Here is an 18,330-nt window from a genome sequence, read left to right as displayed (position 1 = left end):
GCTTTTTCTCTTCCTTTATACACTTAACATCATCTGACTTGCTCTATATTTTACTTATTTCTATGTACTTATTTCTTTACTGTCCCCTGCCACAAAAGAATGTAAGCTCCATGAAAGCAAAAATATGTATCCGCTGTACTCGCCGCTTTACCCCCAGCAAGTGCCTGACACAAAGGAGGGGTTCAATACACATTTGCTGAAAGAATGAATTGAGCAGCCCGGTATGTTCGAGAACTTTATACAGTTCAGTAGCAGTGGACTATCATGTGGGAGAAAGGGATAAACAAGAGACGAGGGCCAGTTCTTTAAGAAAACTGTTTGCAACATTAGATATTTTGGACTTTACAAATCATCTTGAGATCTTGTTAAAAGGTGGGTTCTGATGCAGTAGGTCTGGGGTGGGGGCCAGAGCGTCTGCATTTCTAACTAGCTCCCAGGTGCTGCTGGTCCTCCGACCATGCTTCACAGTGTAAGGGATAGAGCGCCCCATCTGGCTGCTGACTGAAACAGGGCAAGACCAGAGGCAGGGAGACCAGTGTTGAGGCTCTTGTAGTAGACCAAGTCAGGGATGATCAGATGTGAACTAAATAAAATAGGAGTGGTAGGAATGAATTTGAGAAATGATCAGGAGATCAGATTGACTGGATGCAGTGGGAGTGGTGAAGAGCCAATGGTTATCTTAAGATTTCTGGCCTGGGTAATGAGTGAGTGGTGGTACTGCTCAGTGGGAATGGGGAGCATCGGAGAAGGTGCAGGGTTGGGTATGGGGGGAGAATGACAAGTCTAGTTCCTGACAACAATGCCATCCCATCTTTGGTGCCCTCTAAATGAGACACCCTCAGTTACCCAGAAGACAGAGCTCTGGGTGGTGCAAAGCCCAACATGACCACAGATGTGTGATTTCCCATCCTCAGCTGTTGAGTGCAGGCCCAAGTCAGGCTGCTTTTCATCCAGGCATTGGATCAAATGAACTGTACCCTCTAGTCTGCTTAATGTACAAGGCTGCCCCAAGTTGGGTGTCCATGTGGAAGGTCCACCTGGTTGACCTTCTATCCTGAGGGGCTGGAGAGCCCACTCAGGCCAAGCTTCACCCTCAAACTGCCTAGTGGAGGCTGACTGGGCCACCCAGCCTACGTCTAAGGCAACGTAAAGACCCACCTTCATCCATGAGGATCAGAGAGCCAGCCCTCTGCCAAAAGCACACTGAGTGAGGGCCCTGAGCTGGCGAAGACTCCAAGAGGTAGACCTGGCCTAGCAATCAAGCACTGGAGTCCAGAGACCCAGGTCCCAGCTTCTGCTCTTCTCAAGTTGCTGTGTGACCACCTGTGTGGATCAAAACCCCTCTAAGTGTCAGAGTCCTGCTGGCAGGGAATTCTCAGGCTCTCTGCTCCTTGCAGGAGCACTGTAGGGATAGAAGAGCTAAAGGAGCACAGAGATACTCTAGGGAAAAGTGCTACTAAACATAACCCGCCCCGTGCCTCACACACGTTCTACGGTTAGTACTTGCTGGGTCTCTGGTGAGCTTTCAGCAAGGGGGAGCCAGCTCTAGGATCGTTTGAGGCAATGAGGCTAAACCTTCAGTCTGAATCAGAACCCCCTGGCAGGTGGCTCTCAAGCATGAGCTGGCATCAGAATCCCCTGGAGGGCTTGTTAAAAGGCATCTTTGTTGGGTCCCACCCAAGAGTTTCTGATTCCGTAAGTCTGAAGGGGGGCCTAGAATCAGGAATCTGAGAATTTGCGTTTCTAACAGATTCCCCGGTTAGGCTGCTGCCGCTGGTCCAAGGACCAGACTTTGAGAACCCTTGCCCTAGAGAACCTATGGAAAATGTAGATTCCTGGGCCCTGCACCAGAGACTAGAATCCAGGAGATCTGGGTGGACCCCGGAATTTCCATCTTAGTAACAAGCACCTCAGGTGATCGATGCTAGGTCCTCCAACCACACTGCCTTAGGGGGAATTCTGGAGTTGCAAGAGGTACCAAGAGGTCCGGGGAAAGCTACCGGTACAGGGGCAGATACTGCTCCTTGAATTAATTAATTCCCTGCTCCCACAAAGCACTCCTGAGCTCCCAATACTTCCTCTTCAGCAGCGAAAATCCCACAGTCTTCAGAAACTCACCTACCCACCCTCCTGCACAGGGATCAGCCCTGGGCCAATTTCTAAAATTCCCCAGCTTTTCCCTCTAACCCCCTAACCCATCAGGAGTCTTCAGAATCTACCTGAGTCCCTTATCCTTTCTCCTGCCCCTCGCCTGACCAGCAAAGTGGAACTGGGAAGCCAGTGAAACAGAACCTTCCCAGCATCCTAAAGCTAGACAGACAAGTGGGGCAGTGGGCTAACATTGGGTGGGAGAGAAACAGGGGGCACCACCTGGAACTGAGGTCGGTATGAAAACCTGGGGACATAACAGGCCAAAGTGCTCTGGCTTTAACGCTCCTAGAAGCTAGCACGGGGGCTGTGTCCCAGCCCTCATCCTGCCGGAGATAAGTGTAAAGCCCACTCAAGAGAGAAGTGCCTTGCCCGGATCAAACAACACTGGGGTTCTTACACCCCAGTTTCCTGAGGTGTCCCCAGAGGACATATGATTTGCCTGGACTTCAAAACAACCTTGTCACCTGGGTCAAGCCTGAGAGTCCACTGTTCTCCAAGTCTGAAACAAGAGCGCCCTCTAGTGAAACCTAAAGGGGTTTCCAAGCAGCCTGGAGGTGGGGCTTGTTAGCCTTCCTGTGCCTGGCAGGGACCCCTCAGGAAACATGAGGACACTGGTGAATCCCTTCTTAGAACAAGGTTTCATATGCATAAAATAAGAGGCAAAGGGTTATAAATGAAGCCAATGACGTTAAAACACGGTTATCAAAATATTTAAACAGACTTGTAACATAGTACTTACGTTTCTTTATTAATGTGCTTAATAATAAGAGCTAGGCAACTACCGTAATTTCAAAGCAGTGATGAGCATAAACAGTATTCTGAGCTGTCTGCCACGACTGTAACGTGATAGGAAGCCATCTGCGATTGCTACTGACAACAAATCCGCAGGTATGGCTCATACCTACATTCATGTGCTGCGTTTCTGCTAGAGGTTAGTGAAAACAAACATGTGATTATCTTTCTCGTCCAAGTTAATGGGCCCCTTAATTCCTATTTGTGGACCCCAGGTTAAGAAACCGTGCTTAAATAAAAACCAACCAAAAAAACCCCACAGGGATGGAGAAAAGGGAGTTCCCAGAGTGGGGAGTTGCACCACCAGCCCTGCAGGTCCTCAAGTTGGCTGCCATCCAAGCCATCCCGCTGGAGACGCATGGAAACCCACGATGGCGACCCTACCAGCAACAAATCCCTCTGTACCTGCCGCCCTTGCACGGAATGGCCCTTCCACCGCCCTCCTCGCCCTAAGGAGACCCAGCTCTCCTCTGAGGACACTGTTTCTCCCTCTGGCTGTTCTGAGCAATTCTTTCTCACAGCAAGCTTTTTTTTTTTTTTGCCGGGGGTGGGGGGTATGGGGTTGAGTGTTGGGGAGGTCCTCTAAGCCCCCATTATTGCTTCTAGATGTTTTCTCTTTTTTTTCTCCTTCTTTCAAGCTTCAGCCTCTCTCCCTCAGCACTGTCGCCCGTTGTCCTCCAGGCCACTATCGGATTCATCCCAGTCTTCCTTTTCCACATTAGGCCTTTTGCTGCCAACATCCTGGGTGATTTCAACATCCACGCGGGCGCCACTTCCAACACCCTAACCTCATGGTCCGGTGAACCTTGTCGACTCTGCCTGCCGATCTGCGCCTCCACTAAACCTCGCTCCCCACAACTGGCTTCGGTCAGCACCGCCAACTGCCCCACCTCACACAGGAGCATCTGACCACAGCTGCCCAGAGTTTCAGCTTTCACATCCTCATTCCTACCGTGCCCGTGCCTGTGGACTTCCTCGTGACCTCTGACCCCTTGGTGCCCCTTTCCTCCCCACAAGGATTTCTCCCCTGGTGGGCATAGGGCACTCTTCATCCCTCCCGCCCCACACTTCTACCTCCCCACTCACTTAGCTCATCCCCTAGCTTGCTAACGTGAGAGGAAACCACGCAGACCACGTTTCATAAGTTTGTAGGCTGAGTCCTGACACATTAGCAAGAAGAAATCATGCTAACAACAGCAAACTTATGTAGTGCGAACTAAGGGGCAGGCACCCTTAGAAGCGCTTTACATACATTAAGACATTTAATGCGCATTACAACCCTCTGAGGAAGTACAGCCGAACCGGAAACAACACGGGTTTGAACTGTGCAGATCCACTTATACGTGGATTTGTTCAATAAATACCTATATACGCACTGTAAATGTATTTTCTCTTCCCTGATGATTTTCTTAATGACATTTTCTCTTCTCTAGCTTACTTTATTGTAAGAATACAGTATATCACATATATAACAGATAAAATGTGTGTTAATAGACTGTTTATGTTATCGGTAAGGCTTCTGGTCAACGGCAGGCAATTAGCAGTTAAAGGATGGGGGGGAGTCAAAAGTTATACATTTGACTGTGCAGGGCATCAGCACCCCTAACCTCCGCGTCGTTCAAGAGTCACCCGTACTATTATTATTCTTATTTTACAGACGAGGAGACTGAAGCACAGAGAAGTTAAGGAACTTAGCCAAGGTCACACAGCTACGAAGCGACAGAACCAAGATTTGAAACCAGGTAGTCTAGCTTCATAATGGGCAGCACGTACTTTTCATCATGCACATCTCAGAAGAACCTGTCTCTCTGGGCACCCAGGCCTGTTCACCTTCCCCTCTTCCCTAGCTTCTCAGCTCCTTTGACTGGGTGGGAAATAAGCTGAGGCCTGCTCTAGAGATCTGGCCACCTTAGATTCTTAGGATCCAGAGGAGGAAGCTCACTTAGGTGTCCAGACCAAAGCTGCAAGCTCTAGCCCAGCCCTGCCTACACTGAGGTCCTGGGTGCCTGCTCAGCTAATATGAAAGCGGCGCTCTGTTTCTCATTCTTACTGTTCCTTGGGTGACCCACCCTTGGTTGGAAACCCAAAGGCATGGTTACCAAACCTCTGTCCCGAACATCCCTTGCCTCTGGATCTTCAACACCACTGACCTTACTTCCAAAGCCCCAACCTTGAATGGATCCCTCAAGTCAGATGTTCTGCTTCTGCACTCAGGCTGCTGAGACCTCCTGGAGAAAATGGGGTAACCGGACAGACCAGTACTGGAAGAATGCAAGGAAATCTGTTTCAGGAGGGGTCCCCTCAGTGCTAGCCGCCAAGCAGAAGGCTGACGAAGAGCTACGCTGTCCGATATAGCAGCAGCTATTTCAACTGCAAGTCAAGTTCCTTAAAGTTAAATTCGAAATTCCCCAGTCCTAGTGCTTCGGCCGCACGAGCCACATTTCATCTGCTCAGGAGCCACCTGGAGCTCATGGCTGCCATGATGAACAGAGCAGATACAGAATACCTCTGGCATCACAGAGCATTCCACTGGACAGCACTGGGAACAGTCTAGACTTATCTCCTTCTCTCATTTCCCACAGCACTTACTCCTCTTGTCATTACCCTTCTCAGTCTACCATCAAGCCCTTTCATTCTCAGCAGTTGTCATCACCTAAGTCATTCACTCCCCCTTTCTCCCAGCGCCTTCAACGTGCCCTCTCATGACCGGCCTTCATCTTAGCACCTGAACGTGCCCCAAGCCATGGGCAGAGAGGGAGGGGGAAGAGGGGAAAGCAGGGGAGAGAAACCCCTCCCTTGACTCTGCAAGGCCCTTCACCCCTCCTTCCTTAATGCCCTTAAGTGCTTCTGTCCCATCCTCACATCTCCAGTGACCTCACTTTCCTGGAGCCCTCCGAAACAACGTGGCACTCTGGATCACTAGTCCTTTGATGACAATTTCTAGTGCCTTCCCTTCCAGAACAACCAGCCACTCCTCTGTTGCTCTGACCATTCCTACAATTTCCTTACTTTCTTCTTCCTGTCTATTATTTACAGGTTCATGTCCCACGAGGCCTTTTTCAAAGTTCTATCTCCTCCCCACCTACACAATTACCCTGGATCATCTCATCATTCCCATGTTTGTATCCATCACCTTTATACCAAAGCTATCAAAGACAGCCTCTAGCCCAGACTCCCCTGAACAGCTCCAGAATATTCCATTCAATGGCCTCCTGGACATCTCAACCTGGAGAGCCTAGAATTGCCTTAAGCTCAAGGAAAATCACCTTCCTCCTTAAAATATGCTCCTTCCTTCTTTGCTCCCTATGCATTAGGGGCAGCCAATCCCCCCGCCCATGGCTACCCAGACCAAAATCGTGTGGCCTCAGAAGACTTCATCCTCCCCCTTGCTCCTATAGCATCTTACTTATAATAAACACTATTATTAATTTAAGGATTTATTATTAATTTAAATTACAATAAAATATGATTTTAATTCTACTGGGTTCGCCAAAAAGTTCGTTCGGGTTTTCCCCTAAGATGTTACGGAAAAACCCGAAGGAAACCTGAACACACTTTTTGGCCAACCCAATACAGCTTCCTCTGAAAAGATGAAAAGACGAGACTGCCACCTAGTGGCGAAGCACAGATAAACAATTAGATATGGAATATAAAAAGTGTAAGGAACTTCCAGGAAAATGTGCCTTAGGCTGCCTAGGAAAGTCAGACACAGATCCAGAGAGGAGGTAGCACCTTTGAGCTAACTTGTAGAGGAGGATGCTGAGTTTGCCAGGTCCAAGTAGAGAAGCTGGTTTGTGCATTGGGCAGGGGACGGGGGGCGCAGGTATGACTTTGAAGGTAAAAGTAATGGGAGTTGAACTCAAGTGATGGGAAATTGGGTCCAAGAGAAAGGCAAGGGTCAGATTGTGAACAGTCTTGAATGCCACATAAAGGAGTTTGGTCTTCATCCTGTATGGGAATTTTAAGCAGCGGAGTGAATTCTGATTAGCTTTGCTTTCTTTAGAAAGGCATTTTGGAGACTGGATGCAGGAGAGACTGCGTGGGAGGTAGGGGCAATCAGGGGGCAGGGAGATGAGAGAAGAATCAAAGTACTAGTCCCAGCAATGGATGCTGAGAGCCTGGACTAGGACAGCGGGGTGGGGGCCAAACTGGCAAGCATTTTGAGAATCTGGATCCTCAGAACTTCTGAGACGACTGGTATAGGGGATGAGGCAGAGGAAGCGGTCCAGGAAGCTACCTTGGGTTTTGGCACTGGATGCGTGGTGGAGCCACTAAGATAAGAAACAGAGGAAGAGGAAGAACAGCAGGTTGGAGGGAGGAGCATGGAATTGAGGAAGCTGGTTGCAGATGTTTAATCTAAAGTACCTGTGGCGTTTCTCGGGCCCGCATCTATAGATGGGGAATGCCAGGATCTCTGGGGCAGGCAGGGCAGAGGAGCCGGAGGAGAAACAGCCGGACGAGGAGGGGAAGCTGGAGACAGGGGTGTCATGGGGCTCAAAGCAGAAACGGGCATCCAAGAGGAGGGGTGTCAGCAGTGTTAAATCCACTGACAAACACGCACTTCGTATCTGCAAGCCTGTGGCTTCATTTCATTTTATTTTTTTTTGCGGTACGCGGGCCTCTCACTGTTGCGGCCTCTCCCGCTGCGGAGCGCAGGCTCCGGACGCGCAGGCCCAGCGGCCGTGGCTCACGGGCCCAGCCGCTCCGCGGCACGTGGGATCTTCCCGGACCGGGGCACGAACCCGCGTCCCCTGCATCGGCAGGCGGACTCTCAACCACCGCACCACCAGGGAAGCCCCAAGCCTGTGGCTTTAGAAGTCAGCAAGGTACAACCCTGACCCCAAGAGCCCACGGTCTAGTTGCAAGACAGATGCGAAATTAACGAGAGGCAGTATAAGTGGTTAATAATAAGAACAACAACACACAGCACTTACCATGTGTCAGGCACTGTTCCATATACTCTACATATATGAGCTCCCTGACCCCTCACAACACACCTACTAATCCTCATTTTACAAACGAGAAAACAGACACAGAGAGATGAAGGGACTAGCCCAAGTGCCAGAACCAGGATTCGAACCCACAGTCTGTCAAATCCAGCAACTACATGCAGTGTGGTCATGACGCCTGCCTGCCTGGTTTCAAGTGCCAGTTTAAACTCTAGTGCAGGGGTGCCTAACCTTTGGGTACCTTGGATCCCTTGGGCTGCTTGGGGCCCTCTCTCAGAATAAAGCTTTTAAAATATAAATATATAAAATATATTACATATTAAATATATTTATGTATTAAGTATATTTTAAATATAAATATCTAAAATAAAAGATACAGGGTTATAAAAGAAAAAATACTATTAAAATACAGTTAGTAAAATACTTTTAAATAATAAATGTCTTTAAATATTGAGGTGATGATGAAGTGAAGATGATTTTTCAAGATCATCTGGAAAAAACAAACAAAAGAACTCGGGGCTTCCCTGGTGGCGCAGTGGTTGGGAGTCCGCCTGCCGATGCAGGGGACGCGGGTTCGTGCCCCGGTCCGGGAGGATCCCACATGCCGCGGAGCGGCTGGGCCCGTGAGCCACGGCCGCTGAGCCTGCGCGTCCGGAGCCTGTGCTCCGCAATGGGAGAGGCCACAACAGTGAGAGGCCCGCGTACCGCAAAAGAAAAAAAAAAAAGAGAAAAAAAAAGATTATCCGTAGCAGCTGTAATCAGTAGAAAATATCTGTGATTTACATTAACGACAACATGCCAAGTACTGCAAATGCAACTGTGTGTTGCTGTCTGCGATTCAGAACTGAAGGAAACGCCGTATTTCAGTTGGAGTTAATGCAAATGAAAACGTGATTTTTTTTTCCCCCATATCCAACGTCATGGGCTCTGTAAGTCTAGTGAACTTTGTGCGGATTCAGTGAGATCAAGATCATCTTGTAAAACTCTTACCCAGTGCCCAGTTCATGGAAAGTGCACAATAAATGTTAGCTTGTAAGATGTATAACAGGATATGTGCAATGCGTAGTGTGTGGATATACAGTCATTCATTCATCCCTGAGATATCGAGAACGAAAGAAAAATTCCTGTCCTTAGAGTGACGGGCATGTAAACAGACACCTGCACTGCAGTGTGACAAGTTCAGCCACAGAATAGTTTCAGAGGGCTGCCTGGAGAAGGTGACTGTGGAGGTGAGTTTTGAAGAAGGCATGCTTTCCTGGCCAACAAGCTAGACATGGGTATTCCTGCCAGAGGTCATGGCATTTTCAAGGGCACAGAGCCATGAAAGTTGCACAATAAACTCAGGGGACCCTAAGGATTTGGGTATCACCAGAGTGCAGAGAACAAGGAAAGGAGGAACACGAAGGGAAAGGGGCAGGGCCAGGGCACACAGGGTCTTTTGTGCCCCTGGGAGGACGCACAGTGCTCTGGGGACAACGGGGAATCACTGAAGGTTTCCGAACAGGGAAGTGCTATGAGCCAATGTGGGCTTTAGAAACAGCTTTGGGAGTTGCCAGGGCCAAAGGGCTGTTAGGAGGAGTGGGGGAGGCTGGGGGCAGGGAGATCACACAGAGCCAACTGCCATGGTGGCTCAGCCCGAGGTTGTGGCCCTAGAGATGGCAGGAAGGGGATGGCCGTGAGAGCCATCTAGGAGGTAAAAGTAGGAGAACATGGTGATCTCTGTACACAGCACCGGCACGATCTTTTCCACAAGCAGATCTGATCAGGCCGGACTATTTGATAAACAGTGTTGGGACAAATGAGAGACCATCTGGAAATAAAGCTGGCCCCTTTAATACCAGGATAAATTCCAAGTGGATAAAAGACTTAAAGGTAAAAAATAATAATAAAAAATAAATAAATGGAACTACTAACACAGCAGAAGAAAATATGGGATATATTTTTTTATGACGCTGGAGTAGGGAAGGGCCTTCCACCCATGACTCAAAATTCAGATGCCGTAAAATAATAGATACATTACGTGGAAATGTAAACATCCTACCTGGCAAAAATAAGTCATGAGCAAAGTTACAAAACAAATGACAAAAGTGGGGAAGATATATGCAGGTCGTACCACAAAGGGCCAACTCCTATTTATAAAGAGCTCCCAGGATTTAATTTTGTAAAAAACAAAAACAACAATGAGAAGAATGAGCACATGAGAGGAACACATAATTCAAGGACAAGGAAATCAAACGCCAATTTAAACATGTAAAAAGAGGCTCAGCCTCACTCAAAGTAAGAGAAATTCAAATTAAAACTAGATCAATAAACCATTAGTTTTACCCATCAGATGGGCAAAAAGTGGAAAGGTTGGAAATAAGCCAAAAGCCTCTTTTGGTGAGGCTGTGTGGAAACAGACACTCTTCCACATTGCTAAGGAGCATTTAAATTGGTATAACGTTTCTGGGTTTGGAAATATCCATCAAATTTACAAATGCATATACTCTTTGATTCAGCAATTCCACTTAGGGGGATTTATCCTTTAGACACACTTGCACACCTGCAAAATGGCATAGGTTCAAGGTCGTTCAGTGCAGTGTTATTTATATTAGTGAGAGGTTGGAAACAACCTAAATGTCTGTCAAGAGGAGATGGGATAAATAAATTACAGTAGAGTGTTGTAGCCTTGTGTTGTGTCTAACAGCCGCACCACCGAGTTCAAATCCCGGTTCGGCTACTTACTATCTGAGCATGTTTCCTCATCTGTAAAACGGAGATGACATAACACCTACCTGAGAGGATTGTGGTGGGGATTCAATGAGTTAATGTATGGGAAGAGCTTGAAACAATGGCACATCACAGTGCTACATAAAGTGTTGCCATTCTTATTACCCTGTATTTTATCATCCACCCAACAGAACACATGCTGCTGTGAATGAGAAAGCTTCCTATGGGCTTACTTGGAAAGCTCCTTAAGACACAGTGCTAGGCAAAATAGTAACAGCAACAAAACAGTTGTGTGGTATGCTATTTGGGGATGTGTGTGTCAAGAAGAAAATAAAATATTTTAAAAACTTACTTTTATATATACAAAACAAGAGAAATTCTGGGAGGATATGCCAAAAACAACAATGGTGGTAACCTGTGGACTTGTTGCCGTGAATGGGGGAAGGGGTGGGAAGGTGTTTTTTCACAGAATGGCTTTCTGTATCCTGGATACAGAGCTATATCAATGAATTACACAAGAAAAGAATCAATAGGAAAAACAAGCTGATGCTATGCCCCTTCTTAAAACTTTCACTGGCTTTCTACAGCTCTTAGAATAAAGGCCAAACCCCTGACCACAAAGCCCTCCATATCTGCCCCTCAGGCCCAGGGTCATCTGCCCTCCCTCCAGTTCTCCCTCCTGCTGAGGTGCTGGCATGTCTGCCATTTTGTCCAGTTACAAGGGTCCACCTCCCTTAATCCTACACTTACCTAGTAAACTCCTACTCATCCTTGAGATCTCAGTTGAAATGTCACTTCCTCAGGGAACTCTCCCCAGAACTTCCATACTAAGTCAGCTTGTTTTGTTCTAGGCTCTCATAAAAGCACGTTCCTTTCCTTCAGAGTACTTAGCTCAGTTCTAACTATATGCCCATTTGTGTGATTACTGAATTCACATCTGGCTCCCCCTACTACATTATGAATTCTATGAGGGAAGGGGTGGGGTCTGATTTTCGCTCATCAGGGCCCCCCAATGGCCAGCGCAGAGGCTGGCAGAAAGAGGGCATGTGTAAATATGTTGCTATGGTTTGAATGTTTGTGTCCCCCAAAATTCACGTGGTAAAATTCTAACCCCCAATGTGAACGTATTAGGAGGTGGGGCCTTTGGGAGGTGCTTAGGCCATGAGGGTGAAGCCCTCATGAATGGGATTAGTGCCCTTATAAAAGACACTCTAGAGGGATCCCTAATCCCATCCACCACGTGAGGGCACAGTGAGAAGGAGCCAGCTAGGAACCAGGAAGAGGGGCCTCACAAGAAGGTGACCATGCTGGTGACTTGATCTCAGAATTCCCAGCCTCCAGGACTGTGAGCAATAAATTTCTGTTGTTTAAAAGCTACCCAGTCAGTAGTATCTGGCTATGGCAGCCCAAACGGATGAAGACGTATGTGTTAGATGAATGGATGAAATAGATGCGAGGGTAGGGACGATTCCCAAGTTCTACCTGGGGTGACTGGTGGTGCTACCTGTCAAAAGCCGCAGGAAGAGAAGCAGAGCTGATGGGGAAGACGATGAGTGCGCACAGACAAGATGAGCTTATGATATCTTGACTATCTTGATATGATATCTTGAGTATCAAGCATATCTTGAGTACGCTTGAGATATTCAGGTGGAGACGCTTGAGTTAACAATATGAAAAGGAATCTCCTAAGATTCCGGGCTGCAGAGGGCAATGTGGTGGCCATCGCTGCACAGACTGGTGGCTAAATTGTGTAAGCACATGAGATCATGCCGGGAGTAGCAGAGCGAGAGGTGAGGCCAGAACAGAACTCTGGGGGAAATCAACAACTTGGAGGACAGAGGAAAGAGAACTCCTGCAGGAGACTTGGGAAGGCATGGTCGGTGAGGTGGGCAAGCCGGGAGCGGGGGGTGGGGGGATGTTGGAAGCCCTGAGAGTAGAACATTCCAAAAAGGAGTGTTCGACAACATCCAACGTAGCAAAGAGTGCGGGCAGGATGAAGCCTGAGAGACGGCCATTAGATTTGGTCACACAGTTGTTGGTAATCTTTAGAAGTGCTGTTTCCACGAAGAGGTGGGCAGTGTGGGTAGACATCAGATGGCAACATTCTGATGAATGAAACGTTAACTAAAAAGAGGGCTCATCAGATGCAGACAAGAGTCACTCAAAGTTACGTCCTCCAAAGTGAGAGAGTGGCATGGACATATATACACTACCAAACGTAAAACCGATAGCTAGTGGGAAGCAGCCGCATAGCACAGGGAGATCAGCTCGGTGCTCTCTGACCACCTAGAGGGGTGGGATAGGGAGGGTGGGAGGGAGGGAGACACAAGAGGGAAGAGATATGGGAACATATATATATGTATAACCGACTCACTTTGTTATACAGCAGAAACTAACACACCATTGTAAAGCAATTATACTCCAATAAAGATGTTCCAAAAAAAAAGTTATGTCCTATTCATGAGGTGATTTCAGGTAGTAAACAGATAAACATTTTGTTTTTAATTTAAAAGTTATATATTTAAGGTGTATTAAAATAGATAACCAGTGTACTGAATCCAGGATTTCACAGAGAGTATAAGGCTTCTCTTAAAAACAAATATATCTCAGGAAAAAAAAATTCAACAGATCAAATATTACATATATAATAATACAGGTGATTATAATGAATAAGGCAAAACTTATTATGTCCAAGGAACTGAAATTCAGGAAATATTGTTTGGACTTTTTTTTTTTTTTTTTTTTTTGCCGTACCGTGCAGCGTGTGGGATCTTAGTTCCCTGACCAGGGATCGAACCCGTGCCCCCTGTATTGGTATGTGGGCCTCTCACTGTTGTGGCCTCTCCCGTTGCGGAGCACAGGCTCCGGACGCGCAGGCTCAGCGGCCATGGCTCACGGGCCCAGCCGCTCCGCGGCACGTGGGATCTTCCCGGACCGGGGCACGGACCCGTGTCCCCTGCATCGGCAGGCGGACTCTCAACCACTGCGCCACCAGGGAAGCCCTGGACTATTTTTTAAAGATGCTTAGCTGACAGGGAGGATGAAAAATGGAGTTGTGTGGAGTTAAAGATTTTTAGAATAGAGAAGACTGAAAAGCCAGTAGTGAAGCATTGAAAATCCAGATAAACAAGGGACTTATTGATGGGATGAGGTTCCAGAGGAGCTGGAAGGGATGCGAGGCAACCACACCGGGGTGTGGGACCAGCCATGTGCTGGAGGAACACCACTCCCTCCAAGACGGGAGGGAGGAACCTAAGGATGGGCGTGATTAAAGAAGCCTATCAAGTGGAGAGAGGTCGTTGCGGGAAAATTCACACCAGCAAGTCTGCATTTCCCCAGTCATTTATTGGGAGAACATCTACTGAAAGTGGAGAGGACTGGAAGTTTGAATAGACTGGACAGGAAGTTTGGGGAGGGCGGTAAAGCTTTGGCATATGACTTCTGAGGGCAGCGTGTGGAGGAGCCGGTGAAAGATAGAAAATAAGCAAGCGATGCTGTTGAGAGCACAATTATAACAGAGACCGTGGGATTTCTTCGGCCCAAATCTGAGTGATCTGAGAGATTTTCTCAGTAGACCAAGACTGGACACTGGGACTAGACACTAATCCCAGTGGATGGGACAAGGGAGTGAGACAGTCTCAGGAGCTGGTGAAGGGAAAGTTCCAGTAATTGGTCATAGTGGCACAAGCTGGCCAGGGAAAAGGGGAGGTTGAAAGCAGTAGATATTTGGGTCAAAGAAAAGGACATAAAAGGCTTATGATCTCAGATAGAAGAGTTTTAGTGGAAAGCAAGGGCCAGGTGGCTAAAGGGGATGCAGAAGCCACTGCAATTAAGAAGCCCAGACCTTGAGAAGCTGGGGGTGGGATGAGTGCTCCTCACCGGAAGGCTCTCAGGATGCTGGCCAGAGTTGTAATGAAAACAGTGAGAGAGCCATGGGCCAAAGGCATGGCGGAATGTGGGAGAAGTGACCAAGAGGTTTAGGTGGTGGTGGTAGTGAGAAAGAGCGATGGTAGAGGAGAAAGCACTGTCACAGAAGGCAGAGGCGAAACAGTGGTCTGGAAGAGACAGTGGAGAGCCGGGCGGCACACAGCGCCAAGCGGAGAGAACAGCCTCCGTTAAAGGGAGTTTCAGGCAAGAGCTGGGAGGACTTTGTGTTCTGCGAAGAGCTGGGGGTAAGGGTGGAGTTGCACATGGCCAAAGTCAGAGTTGGGAGGAAAGGAAAGAGAAATAAAGAGCCCGGCTGGAGGAAGAAAAGAGCAGTGTGGACAGGGGAGGTCACGTTTACTGCGGTGGTGCCGAAGGGCTGCAGAAATGAGGGGGGAATGAGATTCCCGCTCAGCACCCCCCAGACACCCCCAAACCACAGGAGAAGCAGTACCTTGCCTTTCAGGGAAACAGGGTTCCCGGGCACGGGAGGTACATAAAGGAGAGCTGTCTGGCCTTGGGTAAAAACTCCTGAGCCAGCTATCTCTGGAAAATTACAAGACCTTCATTAGGGAAGAGAAGCCCCAAACTCTCAGCTTTTTGGTTTTCAGGGAATACTCTTCCCACTGTTCACTCCAGATCCACGCCCCCTCTGCAAGGCCTACATCCAAGGCTCACGTGAAGGTAAAACCAACCTCAGGAAATCCAGATTTTTTATTTCCTCTATATGCTCATAATTTCCCCCAAGTGAACAGCAGATGACAGCAAGGAGCCAGAAAGGAAGCCAAGAGCACACAAGAGCCCAGAAATGGTAAAGCAGGGAAGGCGAACAAGGCTTGGGAAATCCTATCACGCTCTCACAGTTGCACTTGTCACGCTGTATTACACCTGTCTGTCTTCTCTCTCAGACACGGACTCCCTGTGGAAGGACTGGGCCTTTCTGGTTCGTCTCTGATTCCCTAGCGCAAATGCTCTGCACATAGTAGGTGTTGAACAAATCCCGGCACACCTCGGAGTTACTGCGGGTTTGGTTGCAGACCACGGCCATAAAGCGAATAGCGCAATAAAGTGAGCCGCATGATTTTTTTTGGTTTCCCAGCACATATCAAAGTTACGTTTACGTTATACTGTAGTCTATTAAGTGTGCAATAACATTATAGCTAAAAAAACAAAGTACATACCTTCATTAGAAAATACTTTATTGCTAAAAAATGCTAACCATCCTCTGACAACGCAGGGTTGCCACAAACCTTTAATTTGCAAAAAAAAAAAACCACGATAAAGCCAAGTGCAATAAAACGAGGTACGCCTGTCTGTGTTGAGTGACTGGCCGAAGCAGGGCAGGCTGGAGGGCTGATTCCCAGCCTGATGTGGTCAGGAGACACACATCTGTCTTTTAGGACAACATGGTGTGTGAGAGAATCAAGGCCAGGCTTTGAATCCAAGCTGCAGGGCAAGGTACCTAACCTTCCTGAGCCTTGATTTTTTTTTTTTTCCCCTCTGTAGGAGGATTTTTCACCAGGTTAGCTGTGATGGGGACATACACAAAACATGCCTAGCACAGTATCCTGCACAGAAAACGCTCAATAAAAAGTAGGCATTGATAGTTACACTGTGGTTGCCATTACTGTTACTACTATTACAGCCTCTTTTCAAGGCCAGGCACCAGACGAGAGCGGAAAGGCTCACTCACAGTAAACAAATAAGTAAACTGGAACTAAGACTTTGGAATCCCTACTTCCTTAGCTCAGTTCCCCCAAACAGTGCAGCAACAGATTCAATAGAAGGCTGCAGTGGAATCAGCCACTTCTAGAAAGTGTAGCTTCCCAGATGGTGGGATTTTTTGAAGAGGCGGGGCACATAGAGGCTACTGGGTATTTTCCGTGTCAGGCCACTCTGGCTCGGCCAACTGACAGACTTTTATGGCACCTCAGAGCACAAACAGGTTTAACTAATAGCCATGCACATTTGGCCAGAACTTGCATCCCACACCTCAGAAACCAGGAACCATGAGTGGTGGGGCTCTGGAGCCCTGGGACAGCTTCCCGCCTGGTTCCCTTCCGAATGAGTGTATCTCTGAGACTTGACATATTATTAGGAAGCTATTTCCTGTGCCACAGGGGACAGACCTGAGAAATGGCACAGGTCACCTAGATATTGGAACGTCAGACCTCTCTTAAAGCTCAGTGGGGAAAAAGAGTGTGTTTAGTGCAAATTAAAAGGAAGTGCTCTTCTTTGACAGTGTGAGACCCCAAGTGGCTATACAGGGTAAAGACAGCCTCAAAGAATATTTAGAGACAGGTCCTAAGAAGAGTCCTAACTGACAGAAACCAGGGACCCTTGACTGTAAGTAGACTCCATGGAGAGCAACAGTTCCCATCCTCCAGCATGTCCCCCAGTTGACTGGTCCTTGAGGCTCCCTCGTGCCAGGAGTTCTTAAGATTTGCTAGAATTCCTGAGTTAGAGGAAGCACAACTTCCAAACGATCTCCCAGTGGGTTTTAGGGTCCATGTGGCTTCACGTGATAGAAATGAAACCCTTGCTGCCTGGGGTAAGGTTGGTCTCCCAGAAAAGTCCCAGCAACCAAGATAGAGAGGCTGGTGGCTATGACTAGAAGAGGATGATTTCCAGGTACGGTGCCTTCCGGGAAGGTCAGAACGTCGAGAAGGGGGCTCTCACAGCCAGTCTCCCCTTCTCGTTTGTCTACTACACAGCAGAGGGAGGGGATCATTTAAGGGTCACTGTGAGGTCACAAAGAGATCAACTTCCTGACCAGGCTGGCGGTCTCTCCCCTCATGATCAAATGAAGATTTTCGATGTTTTGTTTTACATGAAGGTCACTGCTCTTTCACCTGCCTCTTCCCTCAATCCCATAATCCCAGTTTCTGGACTTCTTGCCCTTTGCAATACCTTTTTTAGTTCTGAGAGGATGGGTATAATGAACAAAAGCACAAGGTCCTTCCCTTCTTCTATCCTATGCTGCACACTGAGGCCGGGAGAAGGCACAAGCAGAAGCGAGTGACAGAGTGCGTGAGGCTCCGTGAAACCCAACGCCACCATATGGACGAAGAGCCCGAGGCCTCGGCCCTAGGACAGGCCATCAGTGGCACCGAGCTCACCCACACAAAGGATGGTTCTGGAAAGCCACCAGGCTCTTTGCGGGCCTCATCTGTGCCCGTTTGCCCACTGCCTGGTATCTGCACAGACCCAGCCAGGCAGCACCTCAAGATCCTGATAGGCACCCAAGAGGTGGTGAGGGCCCCAAACAGAAGGGTGACGCTAGGTGTCGGGATGGCACAGGGGCGGGGCCTGCTGGCCTTACCTCCTTTCCAGAGCAGGTAGATGGGTACCACATAGAGCATAACATGCTGAATGTAGTAAATCTCCAATTCAAAGGGGAGCTGTAAGGACAGGAGAGAGAGAGGTGTTTCAGAGCAGGAAGCACTCATTCCAACAGATTCTGAAGCTGAACGCCCTCGCTCCCAAGGACCCACATCTTAGCAACCCCACGCACTTCAACCAGTTCAATTCCCTTCGCAATTAGAGAAAAAAGAATGAAATGAATATACCTATGACCTACGCTGGCATCTTCCAAAGTGTATTTTGCAGAGATGGTACTTGAAAACTGCTCCACTGAGAAAGTTTGGCGAAAAATTTAAGAAATGTTACCTACAATCTATCCCCTTGGAGATTCACCATGTATATTAGTGGCAGATTAAGGACCTGTGGGGTCTGTGCAAAGAAGAAGGCTGCTTGGGCTGCCCTGGTGGCGCAGTGGTTGAGAGTCCGCCTGCCGATGCAGGGG

General features: G+C 48.1%; 1 protein-coding gene across 2 annotated transcripts in view; it reads right to left on the bottom strand.

The window, feature by feature from the left end:
* Positions 1-18,330, bottom strand: part of TMEM164 (transmembrane protein 164) — a 169,326-nt gene that overhangs the window by 12,166 nt on the left and 138,830 nt on the right. For both annotated transcript variants that reach the window (XM_007466291.1, XM_007466290.1), the window contains one exon: positions 17,848-17,926. In XM_007466291.1, the coding sequence (XP_007466353.1) occupies positions 17,848-17,926 (79 nt within the window). The remainder of the gene's footprint in view (positions 1-17,847; positions 17,927-18,330) is intronic.

The sequence above is a fragment of the Lipotes vexillifer genome, unplaced genomic scaffold (genome assembly GCF_000442215.2).
Source record: "Lipotes vexillifer unplaced genomic scaffold, Lipotes_vexillifer_v1.1 scaffold298, whole genome shotgun sequence".
Taxonomy (NCBI): Eukaryota; Metazoa; Chordata; class Mammalia; order Artiodactyla; family Lipotidae; genus Lipotes; species Lipotes vexillifer.
The sequence above is the reverse complement of the archived record's forward strand: the minus strand, read 5'-3'. Positions and strand labels throughout refer to the sequence as shown.